The sequence below is a fragment of the Typha latifolia genome, chromosome 9 (assembly GCF_019914945.1).
Source record: "Typha latifolia isolate L0001 chromosome 9, TyphaL0001v2, whole genome shotgun sequence".
In the NCBI taxonomy this organism is placed as follows: Eukaryota; Viridiplantae; Streptophyta; class Magnoliopsida; order Poales; family Typhaceae; genus Typha; species Typha latifolia.
Genome location: NC_133094.1, coordinates 8,068,047 through 8,094,831, shown reverse-complemented (window position 1 = coordinate 8,094,831; position 26,785 = coordinate 8,068,047). Strand labels below are relative to the sequence as shown.

Below are 26,785 nucleotides of genomic sequence, written 5' to 3'. Positions count from 1 at the left end.
ACAATTTTAGGTGTCTCTCCCTATGTTATTAATTAATTAAGTTGTCATAATAACAACCATTTTCACTTTTACTGTTGCAATAAAACTCCATAAGCGAATTTTTGGAATTGCGAAGTTACTCATCAACTTAGCTGTCGGGAGACACTAAAAGCTCCATTACTTTAGAAACTCAACTATGAAAGTATTTAGTTCCCCTGAAACTTATTTTCAGTATGTAAGCTCACTGATTTTGTTCTAAATAAGGGAAATTTTTAACAGCTCAATACAAAGAGTGAACATCCATGCTTCTCAACCATTGCTGATAGTTTTCCTCTTACTAGACCTAAACTTCTCCCACTCCAAATTTCTGTGCAATTACATGATCCTTTGCTGAAGAAGCTACTGCCAAGAACTTTCGTCAAGTCTGATATTTTTGCCGATATTAGTGCCCTCACATCGTTGAGGTTGAAAAATGATACGTAGATTTCCCCTACATCATTATAAGAATTAAATTTAAAGAGAAAAGTTAACTTTTAGGAAAAAAGTGAGTTTTGGATTGGTCGTCCAAGTCTACACACAAACAATGTACCCAAATAAGTGAGTTACAAATTTATTTACCTTATTAGTTGAGTTTTGATCCATGTGAATGCCACTTAAGATAATATATACACGTTTATAAAAATTATTGTCTGAGTTAGCGGTTTTACTTAATATAAATCCCTTTCTGTATGAACACTTTGGGTATGTACAGATAGAAAACATTACTAGTTCATAAATCGCTCAATAGTTCAGCGATTTCTATTGCAATCCTTTAATTTGGTAATGGTAAGGGAACAGAAAATCACTCATCAAGTTAGCAGTTAGCAAGTTTATTGGACAAAATCGCAATTTTCGAAAGCAATCCTCCTTGACGTACCTACGTTGGCATCCAGGTGGGCTAGAAATCACCTATGTACTTGGGTAAATAAGTTTGTAATTCAACTATCTGGGTACAATGTTTGGCGTGCAGACCTTATGAAAAAAACTTAATCTTATGCTACAACATCCAAGCATACAAATGATCTGATCAACAAAGGACTGCTTCGTATATGCAAACCTTGTAGGAAACTTCAATTAGTAGAACCTTTGAGTTGCTTTTACTTGTTCAAGGAAGAAATGAAGAAAATTGATATGAGAAATGCAATGTAAATCGTGAATCAGATGCCAAAGAGGCCATATTGTCTAACAGGATTTGGTTGTCGAGTGAACCAATTCTATATATAAGATTATATATGTAAAAGTACTTGATTACATTTTAAATGAGAAAAATTAATATTAAGTTAAAATGCTAGAGTTTATTTACCTCTTCTACCAGTTGCAATCCAAGAACGGACTCCATTGATGGTATTCACTGCAACAGAAGTTAGTTAGCTACTGTATTCTATGAAGTGTAAGCAATAGTAATTTAGTCCGTCACCTTTCTTGGAACTGATAATTGCACACAAGTTAGAGTAGCTGTTCATGAGAGTTCCATTCTCATTTAATCCCCATATCTGCAGTTGCAAGTTACAAGGCTCCAACATTTTAAAGGAGACAACTAAAACCAAATAAGATAAGACAATTCCCTTATAAAATTACTATGTTCTTTTATGGGATAACTGCGAACAAATTCATCTTAGCAATGCTTTGAATCAAGTATAGTAAGTCATCTTTACAGTCACAATCACCAAAAAAAAAAAAAAAAAAATCATCCACCCTTCTATTCTAAAAAAACACTATTTCTTCTTATCGATGCAAACTGTATCTTTTCCAAATAAGGGTTGATGTCAATCAAAAACTATGACAAAGATGTGTATTAAGGATCAGTAGAAAAAATGAAATACATGATATGTCGTATCTATCTCCCACGGCACAAAATAATCTTTGATTTCAAGAAACTTTTTATTCATTTCTTGCCGATTTCCAGAGATATCATAATTTTTTGCGTTGCTTGGTTGTCTATATGTAGCGTCATGATATCTTCCGATTTTCATAATGACCTTTCTCGCATGAAATAGGAGTCCTCAGTAAGGTATCAGTTCGAGAACCCGAACAGTTGAAATAGTGCATTTGAGCCAACTGCCACACTTTTGCACTTGCATGGGTTGCCTGACATGCAATACAAATTCTGTATTTATTTAAGTTCTCCAAACTATTTTCTATTAATGAAACAGGAAGTTCACTCTTTCCATCCTTTATCTGATTCATGTGCAACTAGAAGATTAAAACTAGGTTTTAGCATCTCTGTCCATGAACAGAAAATAGATGACAATCATATGACACAACATTATATTCAGTAGGCAATAGTTGTCAAAGGTTCTATTTTTGCGTGATAATGGGGTCTTACTGGAAATAAAAATCCCTTAACAAGGCCTTACAAAGGTGGGTGGGAAAAGGAATCGCATAAAGTTGTATCCTTATTCCCGTTTTCTCATCCTACCCAGCAAAGTAAGATAAGCAATGATGGATGATAACCCCTCACCTTTTTCCTCCCCTCCTTACTAAATTGGAAAATGTCCATAATTGATACCAAAAGAGTAACTCCATCCATCCATTTCTCAAACAATAACAGTCGATAAAGGATAACACCCTCTCAAAGACTCTGATGAGTGTGCTTATCAAGTTTTCTTATCCATGAATCTAACAAGTCCTTAATCTTTTAGGATTCTTAGATCAAACAACAACTAAAACTTCTTGGATCTTGATCTAGGACCAGTGGCATTGACCTACAATTTGTGGATGAGAAAAGAGTAAGATCCAATTAGGATTTACACTAGCTTCTCATTTACCTGCACTCAACTGATCATATATAACTTGTGATAGTATATATTTAAGCACATCTTCAACTTATTCATCAACAAAACTAATCTTTTATAGCATTAGACACTTATATTAAGAGTAAAGTAATATCGAGGGTCGACTTTAGTGTAAACTAGAAAACACGGATACTTCTTCCATACTATTGTTGTATCTTTGTTTACTGTATTGGATGCAATACTCATCAGATACTTTCTGATATGTATTGGATGCTTCCTAAAAGTATCTGATTTTCTAAAATTAGAATTAATATTATGAAAGCTTTTCAGATACTTCTTAGAAACTTCTTGGTACTTCCAAAATCCCTATAAACATGAGTCAAATTGAAGGAAACTATTAGCTTTCATTTCTCACCATATTTAGAAGGTTCTTTTTGTGAAAGTATTGAGTTTGTTTGTTTTCTTTTGATGATCTATATTAGCAATCATATTATAATGGTCAATTTCTTATGATTTATAGATTGAATTAACTTATTTATCTTCCTTCTATCTTAGAAGTAATACACTATGTAATATACTGGACGTTTTGTTAAGAAAGGTACATGTACAAGCTACATAGCCAAGTATATCATATTCTTATTTTCTAAGATTTTTCATATTTGACGAATCCATATCGTGTCATATCTATATCCATGTTTCACAGGTTGCAAATAGAATCTTCATTGACCTAATTTAAAACCTCCATATTTGACTTGTCTTTTTATTTTTATTTTAAAAAATTTGAACATATAAAAGGATCTGACATGTATCTGTTGAAATATTTGACAAGTATAGTATCCTATTCAGTGTTCAATAGGATAGTGTTAGAATTTTGAAGTATTCGTGTTTCCTATATCCAGTTTACTTTACTTGTAGGTTCAGGTATCATTAAATAGAACTAACAATTTCTAGACATATGAGAACCATTTAAACAATACGGTTTTATCTAGTTCTGGAGTACATTATCTCATAAATAACATATAACAGGACATAAACAAAAGGACAGAGAAATTCACACTAACAATGATAAAAGGAAAGTACAGAAACGTCAATATTATTTTTCACATCATACCTGCTTGGCATGCCACCTGCAAGTTGACCAAGTATTCCGCATCTCTGATGCACTATGTTTTCCATTTACAGATGCATCTAGACAAGCATCTGCAGTCTCCATACTTGATAAGTGAAATCTTCCTTTATATTCATGTTTGTTTATAATATCTTCATCTCTACAAAGAGGACAGAACTAATATCAATAAGAAACTAAGATTATGTATGTCATATCTAACTCATATGCTAGAACAATCCAATGTTTCATACGATGTCAAAAGATTCTTCTTTATGGCTAAACAGTACGGGAGACTATCACTTGTTTTTGTGTCAGAATTCCAACATGTCTGATCCAAGCTCCCATCTTGTCTCACAACAAACCATCCTTTTGCCTTTTCATCATTGCAGCTGGTCAAATGAAGAACTTTGTCCTCAGCCATACGAATCTGGTTCTCCAACTTCTTAAGAGCAAGAATTTTACTTTCAGGATTCTCCTTGGCGAAAACATGATGAAACTGGTCATAATTGCAAAGGAAGTTGATCCACAGTTACATTACCATTTTAGTAGAGTAAAATGCTACTGCTAGGATGCTCTTTCTGGAGAACTTATTAAAAAGATATACAATGCCATAGATCAAGTACCTCCATGTTGTTTGTTGAGTAAGAGTTAATCTCCAATATGGTAGGGTTGGTGATAAGATTGAATGTAGTCCTATCAATTTGCCTTAAATCTCCTCCAAACATGAGAGGGGACTTGGCAATGGACCAAAGTGTCATCTGCATATAGTAATACAGCAGTACCAAGAAATCAAGTCATGATAATTGAGAAAATAACCCATAAATGGGAGACCTAAGGATTATATACCTGGGTTTTCTGTTCATCAAGACTGAGTTTACATTTCCTATGAGGGCCTTCTTGTGCATCTGTTTTTATATACAGAAAAATTTCTGTATTCTCAATACACAAATGATTATGTGGGCAGTAGAACAGAAGAAAGAGGATGAGGCTTAATAAGATGGTCAATCATTGAAAGAAAAGACATTGCACAACCATGACAAACATAATACTTCGTAAGCAAAACAAAGTATTGGACTAAATAATTCCACATTGAAATGCTTCAGAAGTCCGATATGTGAGTATTGTGTTTTTCTTGTGTACATACACACACAAGACATGTATATGTTCTTAGAGACGGATATATGCACAGTCAAATTGTACCACATCTCATATTACATAATATTCTTCTCCTTATGACATCAGGAAGACAATGGATCTTAATATTGTAATTTGAAAAACTGAGAAATTGTTCACAATCAAACAAGGCAATACCAGACCATGCAATCTTTCTTAAATTCCTACAATAATCATTTCCTGGCTACTTCCTTAAGAACATTATCATGCATCATGGAAGAATAATTCTTCTTGATTATATCACGTTGGATCACAATCAGTTTACCTCAAACAGACCTCGAAACTTCATTTATTATCATAGTTCAATTCGTAAAATTTTTGTCTTCATGTTTGTCATTTTTTTCTTGATTCACTGTGTCACGATCCAAAATCGGAATTATGACCAGCCATGCACCTCAATACACTTGAGATACACGAAGTCATACTAATACTTCCTAACTGTACAATGACAAGAATAAATAAACGAAGAGAATCTACTTTATTAAATTTAAACTAATTGCAATGAACATAAAACAATGTCATTATTTGTGTCTCTAAACGAAATAAAATTAACAATTAATCTAAAACATAAGACCAAAAGAGCAAAAAGATAAATAAGTCGGTCCTAAGTGGAGGTAGGATCTCACTGTATCTCGCTTGGTCGCCATATTGACTATTACTTGAGATAATAAAAGATAGAAAAAGAAATCCATGAGCCAACAACTATAGCTTAGTAAATGGAATCCACTCAAAAACTAAATAAATTCTAAAATTTTACAGTGTTAAATAAAACCCAAATTGTTAGGACCAGAAAAAAAAAAAATTGGGTTGAGAGAGGAGGGTGCACGTGCTCTGCACGTGCAGCCCCTCCCCTCTCCCTCTCCGGTGCGCAGCGGGAAAGAAGGGATTTCATCTAATCCAAATCGAATTAGATTTGATCCTCATCTAAACTATAAATTAAACCCTAATCTCTCTCTCTCTCTCTCTCTGCTTAATGCTTAATAATCTCAACCCTCTCCTCTCTCTTTTCTTCCTCTTTCATCGACGGAGTCACGCCGTGGAATCGGCCTACCGGAGCGTCGTTGGAGCCAGCAGAGACCACCACGCGACTCCCCTGTAAGCCCTCTCTAACCCCTCAAAGTTAATTTAAGAATAATAGGGTTTAGTGAAAATACCTAATTTGGGGGTTTTCGGCCTCGTCGGCAAATCTGGCCGGCCGGCGGCTTCGAGTCGCAGCCGCTACCTCTGGAAGCGCCTTGCCGTTGGCCTCGTGCCGTGGGCAGTCACCGTTGGAGCCCTCGTGGCTCCGGTCGCCGTCGGTCATGGGATAGACCACCGTTCGCGGGTTCTCCTCCACCTCGTGAGGACGGCGGCATCGTATGGGTGTTGAGAAGCCAGGGGTGCGGCCGGCGAACCTTCGCCGTGGCGGTCGCCGGCGTCTTCCTCTTTCTCTTCTTCTTTCTCTCTCTTTTCCTCTTTTTTTCTCTCTCTCTCTCTCTTCGGTTTGGGGAAGACAGACTCGGGTTGCCCGAGTTTGATCTTCTCCCTTTTAGTGATGGATTCGGGTCGGGTTGGATCCGAATCCAAGGAACCCGACCCGGTTCCATTATCTATTTGGATTGGGCCTTGGCCCAATCCATTTAAGAATTAATTGGGTGGGCTACGGGCCAACTGCAGCCCAGCCCAATTGATTTGGGCTTATTTTAGCCCAAATTAATTATTCTTAGGTTAAATTATATAAACATTTTTAATAATTGTTTTAATTAAAAATGTTATTGTTATTTATTATTTAAGGTGGTGATTTTTAGTACGTGGGCTAGAGATTTGAGATTTTGGTTGTCTTGCCTAGACTCAGGTGAGTGGGTTCATTCACATGTTTATTTCATTGTATTTCGTATTTTTGTCAGAATATGTAAATTTTCTGTGTAAATTTATTTATTTCATCAGTACGTGCGAAAATTTAATTGTTTTATTTTCTGTGTGCATTTAGTTATTATATTCAGTACATCACCATACTTCGTGCAAATATTGAAATTTGTGAAAATAAAAATGAGACTAGTATTGATATGACCTAGAGAATAGTCCCAGTATAAATCGTGTGCGATTTTCCGTGGTGACTCAAGTCTATCTGGAAGTCCAGGGGAAAGTCCTAAATTAGATCACTGCGGTGACTTTCTTAGGTGACTCTGGCGGGGTTAGGGAACAGTCCTAGGAAGTATGAGAAAATTTCCTAGGTGACTCTAACTTCTCTCAACGGTTAGAGGAAAAAACAGAGTGTGTTGATCACAGAGTGATACCTTTTGATGACCCTAACCGGATCAGCTATGAAGAAAAATCCCGAGCGTCATCTCGAGGTGACTTCTAGTTGATGTGGATCCACAGGGTTTAGACCCATTGAGACATATGATAGTATAAATATCAAGAAGATGTTAATATGTTGAAAACGTGCAAGGTTACAAGTTGTGACATTTCTCTATTGTTATCATTGTTATTATGTAGAGAGCATGCCTATTGCATATTATGATGGATATTGTTGCTTTTAGTTTAATTTATTCAGCATTATTATGTTTTAAAATTTATTTGGTTTGAGTGGATTCCACTCACTGAGCTATAATTGTTGGCTCACGAGTTCTATTTTTTTTTTGTATTTGTTTATTTATTTCAGGTAATAGTCAGCGGGGCGACTGAGCGTGATGTACCTAGATTCCACCTCCACTTAGGATTCACCTATTTACCTTTCCGCTCTTTTAGATTTTGTGCTTTAGATTAGAAATTTTTATTTTATTTCTTTTAATTTAGAAACTCAAAAACATTAACATTGTTTTTATTTTAATTGCATTTAGAAATAAAATTTTAATATAGCACATTTTCATTTTATTTATTTATCTTGTCATCGTATACGTAAAGAGTATTATTAAGGCTTCGTGCATCTCAAGCATATTGAGATGCATGGCCGGTCATGATTCCTATTTTGGGTCGTGACACAAATTCAACAATATAAATAACAATTTCCAATAGGCATGCTCTTAAATAATGATAATGATAATAATAGAGAGTCATAACTTGTAGCCTTGCTCAGTTTCAACATATTAACATTTTTCCAATGTTTATAATGTCATTTGTCTCAATGGGTCTATACCCTGTGGATCCACATCAACTATAAGTCACCTCGAGATGATACTCGAGACTTTTCTTCATAGTTAATCCGGTTAAGGTCATTAGATAGTGTTACTATGCGATCAATACACCCTGGTCTTTTTACTAACCGTTGAGAGAGGTTAGAGTCACTTTAGAAAATTGTTCATTCATCTTGGAACTGTTCCCTAGCCCCGCCAGAGTCATCTAAGAAAGTCACCGCAGTAATTTGATATAAGATTTTTTCCTAGATTTCCTGATAGATTTGAGTCACCATGGAAAGCCGCAAGCGACCTATACCGGGACTGTTCTCTAAGTCATTACAATACTAGTTTTCTTTTTCTTTACACTAAAATTTATAATTTACACAGGGTACGGCAATGCACTGAGTATAATGATTAAATGTACATAGAAAATATAATAAATAAATTTGCACAGAAGAATGAAATAAATAAATTTGCACACAGCAAAATTACATGGTTAGACAAAGGTACGAAGTAAAATATGAATAAATATATGAGTGAACCTACTCACCTGAGTCTAGGTAAGATAATTAAAATCTCTAATATCTAATTCATGTGTTGAAAATCACCACCTTTAAACAATACAAAAATAACCATAATTTAAATAAAACTCATTGGATTAGACTAGGCTGCAGCTGGCCTGCAGCCCACCCTTCCACTTGATGCTAGTTGGGCTGGGCTAGGGCCCAACCCAAAGCCAACAAGGAACCGAGCTGCAGGTCGGCCTACAACCCATGACTTAATGTTAGAGGGTCGAGTCGGGTCCGCAACCTAGACCCGAACCAGAGAGAAGAAAATGATTGGCTTGGTTGAACCCGAGACCAACCTTTTTTTTTCTTCCCCAATGAGATTGGTGAGGGAGAAAGAAGAGAGGAGGAAAGGGAAGGGAGAGAGAGCACTGCCGACAACCACTGTCACCGGCGGCCTGCCGATCTCGCCGAAGCCTTCCTAGCGACCTCAACGATCAGTACTAAAGGAAGGAAGATCGATCATAGCGACCAGTATTGGGAAACTTCCTACCTATGGCCGACCACGACCCGAGCCACGACGGCCTCCCTCGAAGGTATCATTGACACCAGGCTTAAAGCGCGAAGCTTTCAGTGATGGAGCGGTAGCGACCCAAAGTCGCCGGGCGACGAGGTTCACAGATGAGGCCGTAACACCGAAATTAGGTATTTCTAATTTACTACATTAAACTGAAATTAAACTTGAGGGGTGAGAGAGGGCTTACCGAGGAAGAGCATGACGGTCCCTTATTACTCCAGTAATGCTCCGACGGTCCGAACCCACGTCGTGACTCCGATGGCAAGAAAGAAGAAAACGAAGGAGAAGAAGAAGAAGAGGGAAAGGAGGCTGGGTAAAAGAGAGAGAATTAGGATTTAATTTATAGGGTAAAAATCCAAATCTAAATTAGAGTTAGATTCGGTGAGATCTCTATGGCCACCTCGTTGCTTGCCGGAGAGGGAGAGGGCTGCACGTGCAACGCACGTGCACCCTCTTCTCTCTCAATTATTTATTAATTAATTTATATATTATTATTTAATTTTTTTCTCAGTTCTTACACACTGTATCATCAATTTGGTTCTAGAGAAAGAAATTTCATTCTTAGCATTGAGCATTATTGTTGTGACTGGCCGAATCCAATTTTACAGGTGTGTGGACTTATTTGATTACTTGTTAAGGATTAGTTTTTGTACTTTTTCTTTAGAGAAACAAGCCTGTCTTTAAATTCTTGTTCCAATCTTTTCTATGACTTAATGTTTTAACCTTTACTAGATTGATCTTCAAGTTTTCATGAATACAAGTTGAAATCATGGATAGCCATGCCTGCAACTTACAGGCGTGTGGCACAAGGGGTGCCGTACGGCACCCCTCCTAGTAGCTTCGCCCAATGTAGTGGTCTAGTGTATATTTTGTAGGCTTAGATATTCATATATTAACAGGTTTATTTGGTTGATAGTATGATTTATTTGGTGTTAGATTACATGTGCACAGGAGTGTATCTGTGCATGACGAGCCCCGCCGGACCTGTCGTGTGTGCCGCGCGTGCCGTGTGGGCGCATGGGCGTGCATGTGCCTGTGCCGGGCGAGGGCGTTACAATTTGAGCCTCTTGTCGAGGTATTATGACTTGTAGACAGTGATGACAATCTGAAATGGGTTTCTTATACAAAGCTATGGACTTAGAAAGAAAGTCAATAAAAAAATTATGAGCAAAAGTTATAGGAAATAGTAGAAGTTGATTGACTTTATGTGGAATAAACAACTACATAGAGATATATACGCTGCTGATAAGCATTAATTTATTAATTTATTTATTTTAAATATTTTAATATTGAATGCGTAAAAATTTTAAATGATAAATTTCTACAGAATATTTTATGAATCCCATATTTAAATTCTTTACAAATGTCAATAATGATACTGATGTCTTGTTGGGAGTTAGAAAAGTAATCAGCAGACTAGAGCCTGATATTTATAAGCAAATCCTTCACGATAGAGAAGTGAGTTATTATTCAATTAAATAATTTTATTATTATTTATTTCAAGTTTCAATACATTCAATTTCTTATAAAATGTATTCAATTATATATTTTAGATAGAAAAATATAGATTGAAAGCTGGCCAATTTAGTACTACTAAAGTTGCTGCAACTATATCTCATAACAGTCTAGCTGAATGGTGATCCATTTATGATAGGAGGAAGCACCAAATCTAACACCAATAGCAAAGAAGATCTTAAATCAAACTGTATCTTCATCACAGTATGAAAGAAATTGGATTACATTTTTTTTTATCCACACCAAAACACGTTATCGATTGACAATGGAGAGATTAAAGAAATTAGTGTTTTGCCATTTTAATATGAGATTGAGGAAGAGAAATTAAAAAAAAAGACAGAAAATAATTAGTTGATTGATTTAAATCATATTTTTGATAAAGAAGACCCTTTGACTCTATGGATCAGAGAAGTGGAAGATAGATTATTAGATGATAGAGTTTACTCATAGTTAGATAAGGTATTAGAGAAGATCACGACTAGAGCAAAAGTTGGTACAAATCGTTCGACAGCAAAAGATAGTATAACTACTAGTGCTAGTGATAATCCTGATAATCCTGATGATACACCTAGTGGTGAGATCGTCCCTTCCACATTTACTAAGGGAAGTCAATAAGGTATAGAAATTAAAGAAAGAAACTGAGGATGTACATACATATCAGCAACATCATAATCAAGATGTTTCTTCCTATAACTATGATTCATCAAGTATTTATATTTTGGAACCATCACATGATCCATATATTGATTATTATCCTCGTCAGTATCATCAGCATTCTCAGACAGAAGATCCACATATTGATTATTATCCACCTCAAAGACAACAAAATTCATTTAATATGAACCAATCACTCTTTGGAGTACCAGGCCCTAGACACTATTATTTACAAACTTATGGTGATTATGATGAAAACGACTATAGGGATTTACGAGAGCCAGCTCGATATTCATCGAAGTTTTGACTTTTGAGTAAGTTAGTACTTTTATTTAATTTTTAAGGCTCATATGTGAATAATTATTATTTTCTTATTCTTTTATCATATTTTCTAAATTTTTTTAAATTTTCCTGCATTTTTAAAAAAATATTTAGAATTTTTTTGTGATGAAAAAAAATTCGATCTAATCCGAGCAACTGATCCAACCAATCCAACTGCTATGTATCGTTTCCCCAGAAAGTTGATCCTGATGCTGATTTTTTGAACCTTGGCTTCTCCGCGATCTTATCGTCGCCAATTGCCACTCGCTGTCTCCGAGTCACCACTCACCCTCTTTCTCCCTCCCTCCCTCATTTTCTTCCTCCCTCTCTCGAGCTAGGGCACCCGATGGGGGTGCGAACTTGGGCGATGACGAGCGGCGAGCAACGACTGCGAAGGTAAGTAATCCCTTACCTTTTTCTCTCCCTCTCTTACGGCACGTGCCATGGCGTGCCATGCTGTGATGATAGTCGGCACGGCCATCGTTGGTTAAAATAATGTTTAAGACATACTTTAAATACATAATGGACTTCATTAGTGACTATTGGATAATACAGAGAATATAGGAGAAGAGGAATAGATGAAGGATATCAAGTTACTAATCTTTTATGTATGCAGAATAAAAGAGGCTTCTAAATTTTTGTGAAATTTTTGTGTAACAGTGAATGAAATTGTTTATTGTATTACTTGATAAGTTTCAATGTATGGATTTTTAGTTCAACAATTAATTTAATGCCATTCATTTAATTTTGCAGATCCTCTTTAAAGTGTATCAATGTTGGGTTGACTTATTTGAAAATTGGAAAAATATGTATGTTGGGCTATTTGTAATGTTGTTGTAATGTTTAAATTGTAGTGGAATTGATGGTCACTTTGTTGATAATGGTACTACTGTTTGTTGTATCTAAGTTTGACTTTTGTCCTTAAATTATTTTTCGAGTCGTGGTGTAGGGTCGTTACAATTACTATGTGAACAAGATTTATTGAAAGGTCTAAGCATGCATGTCATGAAATATTTCAGTTTAATTCCAAGACTGCAATAGATGTGTACAAGTTGCTTCTTACAAGATGAGCATTTATTATTTGAGATATTATATTCTTTATAATGTTACATATGCTGTGCAATAGATGTTCATTTATTTGAGGAAATTGTCTTGGCATTTGAAGAATTATTCAGTTTTCTGGTAAACTACATTTCAGTTTGTAATCTGCTGAGCACTAGAAATGTGGAAATGAGTGCTTCATGATATTTGTTAGTGGTGTTAATTTTTGTTAGAATCTTATGTTTCATGTTATTTGAAAGATAAATAATATTTGACATATAGATGATATCATTTATATTTGACACTAAGTCTATTGGTATGCATCACTTGCAGAAGCAATGGTCTACTAAAATTGTTATTGTTCAATATTTAATAGTAGTTTAATAGTTGTTTCTTGTTCTGTTTATCATTTACCTATTTTGATAAATACTATTGGTTTGTTTTTGTAGTGAATTGATTAGTTGATTTTGTGAGTTATCCTCTTTCATGTATAGATGCTATTGAAAGATTCATTTTATATTTGTATCCGATTAAGATCCGATGCGTATCCAGTTTATATTTGCATCATGTAATATTTGGAGGAAAAAAAAACTGTTGCATGCGAGGCACGTGCCTCACTAATCTCCTCCTCTCCTTCTCTTCTCTTCTTTCCTTTTCCGACTCGTGGTAGGGTGATTACCGGATCAATAGTTAGTAGAAAAAATATGTTACCTTTATCATATAGTGACAACTCCTGGTAATCCTAACCAGATTAGCTATAAGAAAAAGACTCGAGTGCATCTAAAGTAATTTCTAGTTGATGTGGATCATCGAGCACAGTCCTAAGTTGAGACATATAACATTATTATAAATATTAAGATAAATGCAGCATACTGATACGAAGCATGTTATAAGTTATATTTTATGTTATTATTACTATTGTCATGAACATGCTTAGTCATTTTGTATCGCTGGATTTGGATTTTATGTTATTTAAAGTTATAAATTTCGGATTTAATTGACTCTTGAGTGAATTTTACTTACTGAGCTATAGTTGTTGGCTCATAGAATCTCTATTCTAATATTTAAAGTATTAGTCAACGTGGCGATTGAGCGGGATGCATCGGGACATCACCTCTATTTAGAATCTTATTATTTTATCCATCGATTGTATTAAACATATTATTCTAAATCATTTGTTATTTTAGTTTAATCAGAGATATATTAATGATAACATTGGTTTTTTCTTTATTGTTGGATTATATTTATTGGAGTTAGTTTTTCACATAGATCCCAGTTTCGGTTGATCGCGATCCGAGCCAAAACCAGCCGGCACTTTAGCAGGCCGCTACAGTAGCGTGCAACTGCTCCTACTGTACTGTAGAGAGAGAGACAGAGAGAGAGAGAGAGGAAAATAGATTTTTAAGCTTTATATATGAGTAATTATTATTTTCTTATTTTCTTATAATTTTTCTAAATTTTTAGAAATTTCTCAATATTTTTAAATAATATTTAGAATTTTATTTAATTAAAATAGTTCGATCCAATACAGACGACCAATATGACCGATATTGTAATTTGGTTAATACGTTTTTTCAGACAGTCGATTCCTATCCCGATACCGATTTTTAGAACCTTGGTTTTTCATAATTAAATTTTTGTCACTTTGGGATTTAAAAAAATATTAGTGAAAGCTTCATGTATTTCAAGTGTATTGAGATACATGGCCAGTCATGATTCCGATTCTGGGTCGTGACATATCAGGTTCATATTCTTATCCGTTTAACATCCAGTCTATATTCAAAAACTATTGGTATCTATTTAATTGAGATATGATTTCAAATTTTGCTACCCATATAATATCCATATCCATTTAGTTAGAATATGATTTTAAATTTTACTATTCGTTCAATATTCATATCCAAAAACGTATTCGAAGCAAAAAGTATAGGTCTAGATATGAGTTGAGCACTATCCAATCATTTTTCGCCCTTATTTCTAATACATAAAAAGAGACTTGTTTCCTAAATATCCCAATTTTCTCCCCATAACTTAAAGCGGTATGGATCCAAAGAAAACCCCACTTCTAGCCTTATTTTTGCCACAATGTTTGTAATGTATACCTTTTGATCTGTAGGTTCCAAATGAAAACTTCCAAGTTGATCTTAATTCAAAAATTTTAAAACAGTTACACCTCAATTCTTGCTTGATTGTTTGCTTCCACTATAGGACATTTATCTAATATCACACTTGATGTAACTTGGGGAATACATAAGATGCAATCAGGTGGCAGTTTTAGGAACAATCTGAGATTTAAGATAAGAACGTAAGAAAGCATATTAGAGTTACTCCACAAAAGAAAAAAAAAATTGAGAAAACTAGAAGAAGAGAAGGGAATTCATAGACCCTTAAACAACCCTAAAATATATCTTCAAAAAAGAAGAAAAAACTGGATGGCTTTCCTGAAGGTACATAGTATGACTGAAGGTACCAACTAGAAATTAGCATGACATGCCCAATTTGAATCAAGGACTCAAAATAGAAGCACTTTATAAAAGTCCTTTTGGAAATATAATTTTAAAGTTGGCCTCTATTACTACTTAAAATAAGTACCTTTCTTTAGTTTTTAAGACCTATTGCAAACAAAGAGATATTGGTCATCTATCTGACCATTCCAGTGCTTCCAATTGCAAGAGAGCCTTCATATTATAAAGTAAGTCAAGAAACATAAAACGGTCTTGTTCTACAAATTATCATAAGCTGATATTACTATCAAACTTTGTATATCCTTTATGTGTTATAAAGCTGAACGTATGACTCTGTGCCATAAACTCATCATTCGAACCTACAAGGACAGTGGGAAGTCTTTTAACACTTATTCATATAAGGCACGATGAAGCACCAATATAAGTAGTCACTACAAAATGCAACTCGTAATTAGATTGAAACTAACAACAATTTTCATCAGTTCTTAATCATCAGCTCAAACTATTTGTACCCTTGAACTTCAAGTGCCTATAACTTTTAAGTACTCTAAGTCTCATCACACCTGCCCTACAAATCCAATGGATATCTAAAGTAGGCCATCAAATGGCCCTTACACAATCGAATTGTCTGATCAAGATCTTAGCTCCTGATCTTAAGTATCTTGCATGTTAGGCCTTCAACCTGACTCAAAACGGCCAATATTGTAGCTGTATCCTAATATATGAGGAAACAATAATATTAGGTTAATCATTTGCATGAGAGGCTGTCATCTTTTCTCCATAAGAAGAACTTGGCAAAGCCATAACACACAAGAACTAACCGATGATGAGATATTAGGCACAATCTCATGGTCTTTGTATATTTATATAGTGAAGAGTGTTAAGGGGAACTATAAGCCCTATTACTTAATTTTCAAGCATGATATTATCAAGTTAAAAGTTTTTTAATCTGTTGAGGAAGGCTGCATTGAACCACCAATGAATTTATCATGATGTAACCAGCTCCTAAATAAGTAAATATAACTAGGTTTCCCCATGCCTAGCATTAATTTGCATCACTTCAGTCTTCATATAACTATCCAACTATAGGTCCATGTAATTTAGATCAAAATGGTAAATATCAGGTTATTCTGATCAGAAATCCCCTGCATACCAGCAGATCCTTTCTTTATAACTTTTATGACATTACTGCAGTGCCACCGCAGCTTACCGAAATTCTTTTTTTTCTTTTGTTACTTTGTACCTCAAAGTTCATATTATAAAATTTTATGATTTCTATATAGTAGATAATAAAATCATAAACTATAGATTTATATAGTAAAGTTGTAACACCCCAAAATAAAAAAATTTAAAAAATAGTAAGGGGGGACCCACGCACGCGCCGAGGAGCGCGTGCGTGTGTCCCAGCACCACTGCCACCCACCCCACCCCCCACTGCTTTTCTTCTTCTTCCTCTTCCCTTGCCGTGCATGCCACCATCCCCACCTCCATTAATCCCCTTCTCTCCCCTCCCACCGCACCATCTCTCCTCCACCTCGCTACCTCTCTTTCCCTCTTCTCTCTCTCGGGTTGCCGAGGCTGGAGACGAAGCCCCGGAGCCGACGGCCGACGAAGCCAACTATGCGACCCCTCGGTAAATCTTCCTTTTCTTTTGTTGTCTTTCCTTCTTTCACCGTGCCTTACCCCTCTCGGCCGCGTGGCTGCGCCGCCGGCGCCGTCGACCTCGATGGTGGCCGCACCTCGCTCTCTCTCCCCTTGATTTCCTCCTCTCGTTTTCCTCCCCTTCCCTCCGGCGAGCCACCCAACCCGGGTGAGGGCCGCGGGCCGCCGACCGCCGACATCAAGGGCGGGCTGTCGACGGCATGGGCCACCGGTAGTGTCGGGCCCTTCTCTCTCCCCCCTCTGTCTTCTTCCCTCAAAAGGAGATGGTGTGGGAGGGTGAGGGTTAAACAAACCCCCACCCATCCCCTTAGTGGGCTGTGCTGAACCGCAGCCCACCAATCCAACCCTTTGATGGGTTGCGGTTGGACTGCAGCCCACAGCCAGCCTTGGTGGTCTATGGTTGGACCCCCAGCCCACCCCATGCAACCTTGTGGGCTGCAGTTGGACTACAGCCCACCAAAGCCTCCTTTGCCCTATTGGGTTAGGTTTGAGCCCAACCCAATACCCCAGCCTAGCCCATTCGGGGCTATTTGGACCCTATAACTCATTTATCTATTTCCACTTGATTTATTAGCTTAACCACTCCCCTAAGGACAAATTATTATTACCTAATTAGTGTGAATTTTAGGATAACATAGAACCACCCTAGGGGACCCTTGACTCATGTATACGCCTAAACATAAATTCTATAATAAGATAATTAATTCTATTAATTCGCTAATCTTACGTATGGCTTTACTTGCGTGAATTAATATGATTGACACTGCATGAGGAGGATTTTCAGATTCCGGAGGAGCCGGCTAACTGACGAGATTTAGTGTACTGTGGAGACCCCTAGGCGGGTAGAGTTTATACAAGTCTAGAATAATGTAGTTACAGTTATTATACCTTCCATGACACTGTAGAAAATGTCGGTATTAATACATGCATCTAGTGTACCATGATATATCTTGACATATGCAGTTATTGATAATTTACTTATCATGATATTATGAGAATGTTAGCATATGCATTAGTATAACGATGCTCTACATGTATCATGTATGATAAAGTCTTGCATAAATATCTACTGTGAATATAAAATGTAACGATCATGATGATTATGACATGCCTTATACACTTACAAACACTGCACCACTTCCACCTATCATTAGTAGTCGGGTTTTGACTAGGTAATGCCCCTACTCACTCAGCCTAGGGTTAAGGGTAGAGTATATCATATATGACTATACTATTAGCGGCCTATACCTGAGGTCAGGAGCCTGTGTAGTATTCGGGTAATTATACTGCATAGTTAGAACTAGATTATGATGATAGAAGAAACATGATTGTGAGGCGGGGATATATCTCTAGCGGTATCCGCAGGGTTAGGACGTCCGTTTATAAACCGAGGGCTCCTAATTCTCCCACTAAGGGCGGTTATGTTTTAGAGAGAGTGAGATATGAGCTTACGACCAGGGTCCTTAGTCTAATGGCCACAAATATGCGGTGTCGCCATGCATGTGTAGGTGACATTACCGCTAGATGTGTATATATCCTCCTCGATGTATGAGATGATGCATGGTTATGTGATGGATGATTTTTTTGAAAGTATCTACTATATGTAGTGAATGGCTCGATGAGCTATGATAAAATATGATTAATGTCTTGGTGAGCATGAGATGACTAAACTACTATTTTATTGCTATGCATAACATGTAAACACTATGATTGAGATTTGTATGAATAAAGATTGTATCAAGCCTTATATCTGTGTGGACTTATTCTGATACGTTTAAGAATTGGCATGTTCCAGGATAGTGACGTGTAATCTTTATTGATTGCATTGATTTAGTAACTCATGGTAAGTCATTTAAGTAAACATCTTGTTATTGCTAGCAACTATAGGCATGCATTGAATATGCACCTGTGATTTTATTATTATAGATTGTATGGATTCTACTCGCTGGACTATGTGCTCACCATCTCTTGGTAGCATTATTTCAGAGCTAGAGGATGCAGGTGCGGGTAGTGAAGAGTAGCTGCCTTTCTATTTCAGTTATGTCTATTAGTTGTATTGAGCCCCTGCGAGGGCGTTATGATTGACTTTGTATTTTGGACTTTGGAGTTGTATTTTGGATATGTATCTTAAAAGCTTGTTGTGGCCTGTGGAATTTATAGCTGGACTCTTATGGTTGAGTTTATTTATAGTATGAACTTATACTGCTTTGTGTCTTATAAAACCCCATTACTGACAGGTCATGTGATGCACTGCGTGGGAGGATTTATCTATGCGGTTTACACGTGTATTTAGAGGTATAGATGTTTCAAAAGTACTTATCGTGCACAACAGGTAAGCTAGCCCTACTAATATGTTTATATTCATAATATGACAAAAAATGTTTTGTAGAACTACTGAACTATCCAGAAGGGGATATCAAATTACTTGGGTCAGTGAGCCACCCAAGTGGTAGCATGTCTAAGTCAGGCCAAGACCTTCCATGAAATCCCTTGGCTCCAATTTTCTTGGCAGCAGCAAATTCCCTGGATCAAATTAAAAATTTGTGCGGTTAAAAAGGTCATACATAAAGCAATGCAGTGAGCCAGTAATTTTAGAAATTCATACAAGGTATATCTGACTAGGAAAAGAGAATCATCTAATAAGAACCAAAATATATTCAAGGCCTTCATCTACCTCGATACATCAAAATGAGCTGTGACATCTGGCCAAGTATCCCAGTCGTCCGCAGTTATCCTATACATATTGACAGATCTAGTAATGTCCTCAGCCATGGATGGAGTCACGCTAGTTCCAGGAGAGATAGAGAATACCACTGGGCGTTCAAGCTCTTCTAAGAACTGCAAGCCATACAATTATTCTAGATAAGTATCAATTTCAGTAGAATATCATCTGAAATGTGCTTCCAACATTATCAGGTTCTTATGTACCTTAGATACTGCAATTATCTCCTTAGATTCGAAGTCACCACCAAAGACACAATCGAGTTTCACTGAGAAGAAAGAAATGTGAAGATGAGAACAAGCCAAGCCTGGATGAAAGCCCAAATGGCTATTTCACTCTTTTGGCCATTTTTTTCTTACATTAGCTCTTCAAGAACACCAGAAATAGGTATGTTAACGTTATCAACTATTATTCAAATAAGTTTCCTCACATATTACTGCATATGTCTATTGAAAGTTAAGCGAGAAAAGATAATGCAGAAGGGTGTCCAATCAGTACCAAAATCAACACCCCATTCAGCATACTGTTGATACAGGGATTTTAAGAATGCTTTTCCAGCTGCTAAATCAGTATTAACACTCATAAATCCATTTTTCATCCATGCACATGTCTTATGTCTGAGACCTATATCATTTGCTGACCATTTTCGAGCACCCTCCGCATAACCAACTCCCTGAAAAAGGAAAGAAGATCACCCAAAGGAAACAGTATCAAGTTCTAAGATACTTCTTGCTAAAATAATGGCCTTGTCTTATCTTGACCAGCAGCCAACCAGGAACTTTTTATTAGACTAGACATAACTGAACTACTATTCTCACAGGAATAATAATTCTAGTAGCTAAAAAGAAGGTGTAAAGATAGTTTGATATTCACTAGAATTATATAAATAGATCCATTATTTCCACAAAGCTGGATATAAGGGAAAAATCTTGAAATGTTCCATTAAAGAATAGACCTGGTTTTCCTATTGATTTTTAATTGAAAGGCTTGTAATATGCATATTTATTGTACAATATAGTCAGTATCCATTTAAAGACTTAAAAGGTTCATTAGTGAAGCAATCAGTTGTTATTTGGCTAGATTGGAGGAAACTTTAAATGGGATAGGGTTTAACTAAAGAAAATACACATTCTAGAGTTAACCCACCATAGACTATGCAATCGGAAGAAGAAAGATACCGTGTGGACATCTAAGATGGGTTTGCTGGCATTGACTGCCTGTGTACTTATTCCTCTCATCACATGAATACCAAACTTCAAACCCATTTCATGAACCTTCTCTGCAACTATTTTGAACCCTTTGCCACCTATAGATGATGGCCATCTCTCGGGGTCAGGAATCGGTCTCCCCCATTCATCAATATTGTCATAACCATATGAATCAAACTGTGCTCCCTTCTCGTTCTTTCGATACCATAGGAAGTCCACCACAACATACTAATGAAAATCCACAAAACAAAATGTTAATATATATATATATATAAATCTTGAGCATCTTCCTTCCAGCAATAGAAATTTAAATGCTATTTTAGATTATTTAGCGCATTAAATTATATGGATCTAACCTCATATCCGTATGTTAGCAGTCTCTCAGACACAATTTCAGCATTATTCAGAAATTCTGCTTCATTTATAACCCACGAGAAGGAATCATAAGAATTCCATCCCCTCGGCGGCGTCTTGGCAAGTTCCAACTCTCCATTTGCAACAAGAAATCCCCTGAAATTGTTGCAGAGACAACCATGCAAAGATTCACGAACTGAACAGATACAAAATTCACACTCTCAATCATAAAAACAGGTATCCATCCTTCCAGTGACTTGAGAATATGACCTTCTTGCAGTAACCATCAAGGAGAAATAATGATTGCAGAAACCAAATTTATCAAGTAAAAAGTATTGCAAGTCTCCTAATATTATGGCTATTAATATGTAAATTCTTCCCAGTAACTGCAATTGATGAAAAAGGCAGAGCAGCTACAAACCCGCGGGAGAAGAGTTTAGGGACAAGAAGAAGAAGAAGAAGAAGAAGAAGAAATACAGATTCTCCCATGAATTCAGGAAGAGAAATCACCAACTGAGCCTCTCGATTGTTAGAACGAGGCGTGCTGGGGCGGGTCCGGTTTTGGGCCAAAATATTGGTCGGACTTTCGGGCCTAGCCGCGTGCCCGTCGCACTGCAGGCTGTTCAGGCCAGGTCTTGGAGTGGGAGAATTCGGGCCCCTTCGGGCCGGCATGGGGATATGTGCAGTGTGCTTACAATCCTGTCTTATTCTTGGTTTTCAGGAGAAGAGGGTAGTTTTACTTGGGAAATCAATGTAACTAAACCTCGTCAATTTTCATATGCATCCTTTCCTTTCTATTTTTTTCTTGCAACACATTGACTTAAATTATTAAAAACTTATCAACTCGGACTATCTTTCTTCCCTATAAAATAAATGTAAAATACTAAAGAGCCTAAAATTGAAGCGGTCAATGTGTCGAAGAAAAATAAATAAAAGGTTCATATGGAAATAGGCAATAGTTGAGGAATTTAAGTATAATTAGTGATTATCTTTAAATGTAAACTACTTAAAAAAACACATAGCATGCACTTCCATCATCTTACAAGGAAAAAAAAACATGTTTAAATGATATACAAAAAACATGGCTACCATGAAAAGAGAAACTCATTCATACACAGCTAGAAAAAATATTTTCATTTTGATAATCATGCTACTTCAAGTGCACAAAGTATCAATGCAAAGCATAAAAAAAATTTGCAAGTTTCTATAAGTGACCAACATCAAATCAAGAATAGAATTTAAGAAAGTAGCATCTCATGAGTTGTTGCATGCTTTCAATAAGTTACACAAGTAATATGGAAAGATAAAACTTAGTACAATGCAAGTTATATGTACTGGAAATTTTTAGGGCAACATTGTGACTTCCATGTTTCTATAAAAAAATTGGATAGGAAAGATGATGTTTTTACCTCTTGATGCTATACATCCATAGTAGAGAATTGACATCAAATCTTTGATTTTTATCACTATTAAATTAAATAACAAAGTTGATGCAATTAAAGTAGTTTTTGACTAAAATAGTAATGTTTTAATTTTAATTTACCAAAATAAATCACTCCTCAAACTTATTACCAAAAGGGTATTAGGCATTATAACCCTTACTGAAAACACTAAAATTTTAGTGTTTAAAGATTTAAGAAAAATGCTACTAGATAAACCACCGATCAAGCGGATAGTTAAAGCTTAAGAGTAAAATGCCGAATCTTGAGCTATTCATATGTCTGCATAAATCAACAACATTACCAAGCTACAACAGTTGTTTAAAGAACCTTAATAATGATAATGTAAAACGAATGATACATTAACAAGCTACAGCAGTTGTTGAAAAACACTGACAAAATGAATCTTAATGATGATATACACTATTTCATATGTCCGCATAAATTAACACCAAAGATTTTTAAGAAGTATAAATCTTAAAAGAAGATCCTACAAAGCAAAAATCTCCTTTTTCAAAACAATCAAGCAATCAAGCCTTAAATGTTGCAGTGAGGACAAAATAGAACACTATCAATCGTGAGCAGAACCTAACATATAATGAAAGTTGAAAACAACAAATAAATATTTTACATCTCTATTGTTTATCAAACATCACTATATTCAAATACACCGCCTACTCAATATTCAAATACAAACAATAATGGAAACATTATATATTTAAGGATCCACCAAATCAAGTAAAAGCAATAAATTACACCATCATATCATATCGAAAATAAACCACTAAATGAGATATATTTACATAAAAATATTTCAAGTTCCTAAATAAGTATCTACTATTTTGGTACATAAAATCATAAATGTTGTTTTTTTTCCCTAAGCAACCATAGGTTATACGATGTAGACGACTCATCTATAAAGTCTGCCATAGGTACGTCTACATCTGTTGGTTGCTCTATCGTAATCTGCTCTTCTCTAATTGGCACCTCCCTAGTCACTCATCTCTAGTCGCCTCTACTAACACCTCTATAATCGGCTCCTCTATGGATTGCTCTACAGTAGCTATTCCTCTCTCTTTCCCTCTACCTCATGCTCTACCTCTACCTTTGCCGCTAACACACATGTCAGCAATCTCGCTTATCAATGCTCGACCACCACTGCTATTCCATGCAGCAAGTGCATTTAAGCCGATGAATATTTGCTAAAGTATGAACCTACACCAAATATTTAATAGTTATTAAATTTTTTTGACAAATCTCAAACATTTAAGAATATAAAACATACCAAACATAAAATATTATAATTTATACTAGACATACCATAGCCTCAATAGTCATGCTAGAGGGCGAAAATCGCATGTGTGGTCTATCTGATAATAGAGAAATCAACGGTCGTGTAATCATTCTATACCAATGTAAAATATAATCAACAATACAAACCTCAACCCTCCATATCACCTCGGACCTATGGTGTCTCTACAGACTTAGCACAAATATATCAATAAGCCCTAGGTCCTTGTGTGCAGCTACCAAAAGTCTACATAACACAGGTAGTCTACATAAACAACAAGAAAATTCTAAGTGCTTTTATGAACATAAAAATAACATAATCTGATACTTAACTAATGATCTAAGAATGCCTAGCAGTTGTACTTTTATCCTTGTAGCTACGTCGATTATGCCCTTCTTGCCTACATATACTGTATAATTGTTTGCAAGCTCCCTAATGTGTTCTAGATCAAATTGGACCATCTCGTGGACATTAGGCTCATGGCTTGAGTCACTTGTCTAGTAAGAAGTTTAATTTTAACACTTAGTTTAAGTTATTTTCAGCTTATGCTAGTCGAGTCAGTTTATTGATGGACTAAATATGATTTGGTTAATAATTGTGGTTTGAGTTAACCAATTAGCTTCCAATACAAATTATGGAGTGCAACCTCGATTAATCATGTTTTGATAAATTGATCTAGTTCCCCTATCTCTCCTCCCCTCTCAACCTAGACTCTCCCTCCCCTCTCCTTCAACGTTAGTCGCAATCCATTATTGGGCATCGACTCCTCCCTCCCTTTCTTCGTCAGACCTCCCCTCCTTCTTAGGCACCGACCACCTTCTCCCCTCTCTTTCTTCTCTACTTATCATGTGTTATTGCCTGTCTGGAAGCAGCACGTCCAGATCTACATCGTCACCACCCATCAAGTCGATCGCCACCACCAAGCTGTAAGCACCATAGCTATTTCCATCTCCATCCTTGGTCCTCCCTCCCTCCTTCACCACCACTCACTCACCCTAAGCCACCATCGTTACCATTTGAACCATCCATCATAGCCTCACTATGTTATGAACTCCATTAGAGACCTAAAATCCACTTTTAGCCATCTAACCCGAGATCATGTCCACCTACCTCCAACACCACCACTAGAACTCCATCGATATTATACCTAGATACAGTCTGAATCCGAGAAGGCCATGAATATAAAAAATGTAGAGAAGAAGGTTATGGAACAAACCCATCTAGGTTTATAATTTTTGAGCATCAAACAAATATTTGGCAAATATCTTCCACCGACTGCACAGACTATGTTCCTACTCCTGATCTTGTAGCCAGGATTAGTTTATATTAAGTGGTATCAGAGTCACTATTCCTCGAGCACCATAACCATGACCAGAGCCATGTCTGCAAGTAGGGGTGGCAAATTTTGACCCTACATGATAACTCGTCTCTTAATTGGGTTTGAGTTTAGCTTAATCTAGTTCGAGTCATGAACGGGTCAACCCACCTAACCTAATTAATAATTGAGTCACGTTTGGGTTTATATAACTGACCCATTTTGACTCATTTAACCCGTTTAAATAAACGGGTCAGGAAGGGTCAAGTTGAGTCGGGTCAACTCGCCAACCCTTACTATATAAACTAAACACTAAACCTAACCCTACCTCTCACACAATCTCTCACTCTCACTACCTCACCCTCACCCTCAAACTGACTCATCTCACCTCCACCAGTCTTCCTCACATTGACCGCCCTCATTTCCCCATGCCACCCCCCTCATCTCCCTACACTAGCACCCTCATTTCTCTAGTCGCCCTCATCTCCCTATGTCGTCGCCCAAATCTCGCTTGCCTGCCCTCACTCTTAGCTTGCCTGTCATCCTCATCTCCTCATGTCGTCGCCCTCAACTTGCTCGCTGCTCTCAACTTGCCTGCTGCCCTTATCTCCCAACGTCACTGCCCACAGCTTGCTTGCTGCCCTCATCTCCCCATGCCAATAGCCCAAAAACCCCTTTCAACTCGTATGCCGCCTTCCTCAGCTCGCCCGTTCCTTCATCTTCCTCACAAGTCAAACAAAACCCTCTTCACTCCTTTCGACGGAACCCTCCACCTCATGTTGCTGTTTGTCGAGCCCTCGCCACCGCAATTGCAAAGCATATATCTTAGTTTATAAGAATTCATTAATTAATTAGATACTAATTGTGCTTATTTGTTACTCATTATACCTATTGTGGTGGACTAATTACTTGATTAGATGTTAATTATGCTTACTTGTTATACATAATATGGACTGTTTACTTAATTAGATGTTAATTGTGCTTACTTGATTAAACGGGTTATCGTGCCGTGTTAATGTGTCGAGTTAACACACACAACCCATTTATTAAATGAGTTATCATATCGTGTTAACGTGTTGGATTAACATGGCACGCTTATTAAACGAGTTAAACGGATCGTGTTAACCCGACCTATTTATTAAACGGGTTAGACGGGTCATGTCATGTTACCCATTTAATAATTGAGTCATGTTTGTGTTAGGGTGAAGTTGACCCAACCCAAACTCGACCCGACCCAATTGCCACCCCTATCTACAAGAGGCCAAGGGGAAACTTCTCAAGCCGTGGATGCCACAAAAGTCATGGAGGCAAGGGCATCACCTACTCCAATCTTGCCACAGTGGCCCATTCCTCCACCTACTCCAAATCATCAACCCAATATGAGAGACATGACCAACATGTTTGCCATCATGCAAGTGGCATTGCTAGACATCCATAGTAGCCTTGCAATCCTGACCCTAGGACACCAAGAAGAACTAAGGGTAGATAACCTCCAATAAGTGTTTATGTTGGGGCTCAACCTCTAATAACGGGGCCGATCAATTTTATCATGAAGGTGTTGTTGTGATGTTGAATATCATGAG

General features: G+C 36.6%; 1 protein-coding gene across 5 annotated transcripts; it reads right to left on the bottom strand.

The window, feature by feature from the left end:
- Positions 1–115: 115 nt before the first annotated feature.
- On the bottom strand, positions 116–21,845 carry LOC140795156 (uncharacterized). 5 transcript variants are annotated; one of them, XM_073147568.1, is made up of 14 exons: positions 21,579–21,845; positions 21,160–21,313; positions 20,774–21,031; positions 20,094–20,268; positions 19,802–19,863; positions 19,548–19,711; positions 19,299–19,396; positions 4,708–4,790; positions 4,485–4,619; positions 4,113–4,357; positions 3,865–4,021; positions 1,436–1,511; positions 1,322–1,369; positions 116–469 (listed from the first exon to the last, which is right to left on the bottom strand). In XM_073147568.1, the coding sequence occupies exons 1-14, from the start codon at positions 21,827–21,829 to the stop codon at positions 252–254; spliced, it is 2,124 nt and encodes a 707-aa protein (XP_073003669.1). In that variant the 5' UTR covers positions 21,830–21,845; the 3' UTR covers positions 116–251. The 5 variants fall into 5 exon arrangements, with proteins under 5 accessions (XP_073003669.1, XP_073003671.1, XP_073003670.1 ...); XM_073147570.1 differs by having other exon boundaries at positions 21,672–21,845; XM_073147569.1 differs by having other exon boundaries at positions 4,708–4,766; positions 21,579–21,844.
- Positions 21,846–26,785: the final 4,940 nt, after the last annotated feature.

Excerpts from the sequence above, each read along its gene's own strand:
- LOC140795156 (XM_073147568.1), bottom strand. The coding sequence starts at position 21,829 with ATGCCGGCCCGAAGGGGCCCGAATTCTCCCACTCCAAGACCTGGCCTG. Across the intron at positions 19,397-19,547 it reads GCTCATTTTGATGTATCGAG|GGAATTTGCTGCTGCCAAGA; the intron begins GTAGATGAAGGC and ends AATTTGATCCAG. Across the intron at positions 4,620-4,707 it reads TTGATGAACAGAAAACCCAG|ATGACACTTTGGTCCATTGC; the intron begins GTATATAATCCT and ends TACTATATGCAG.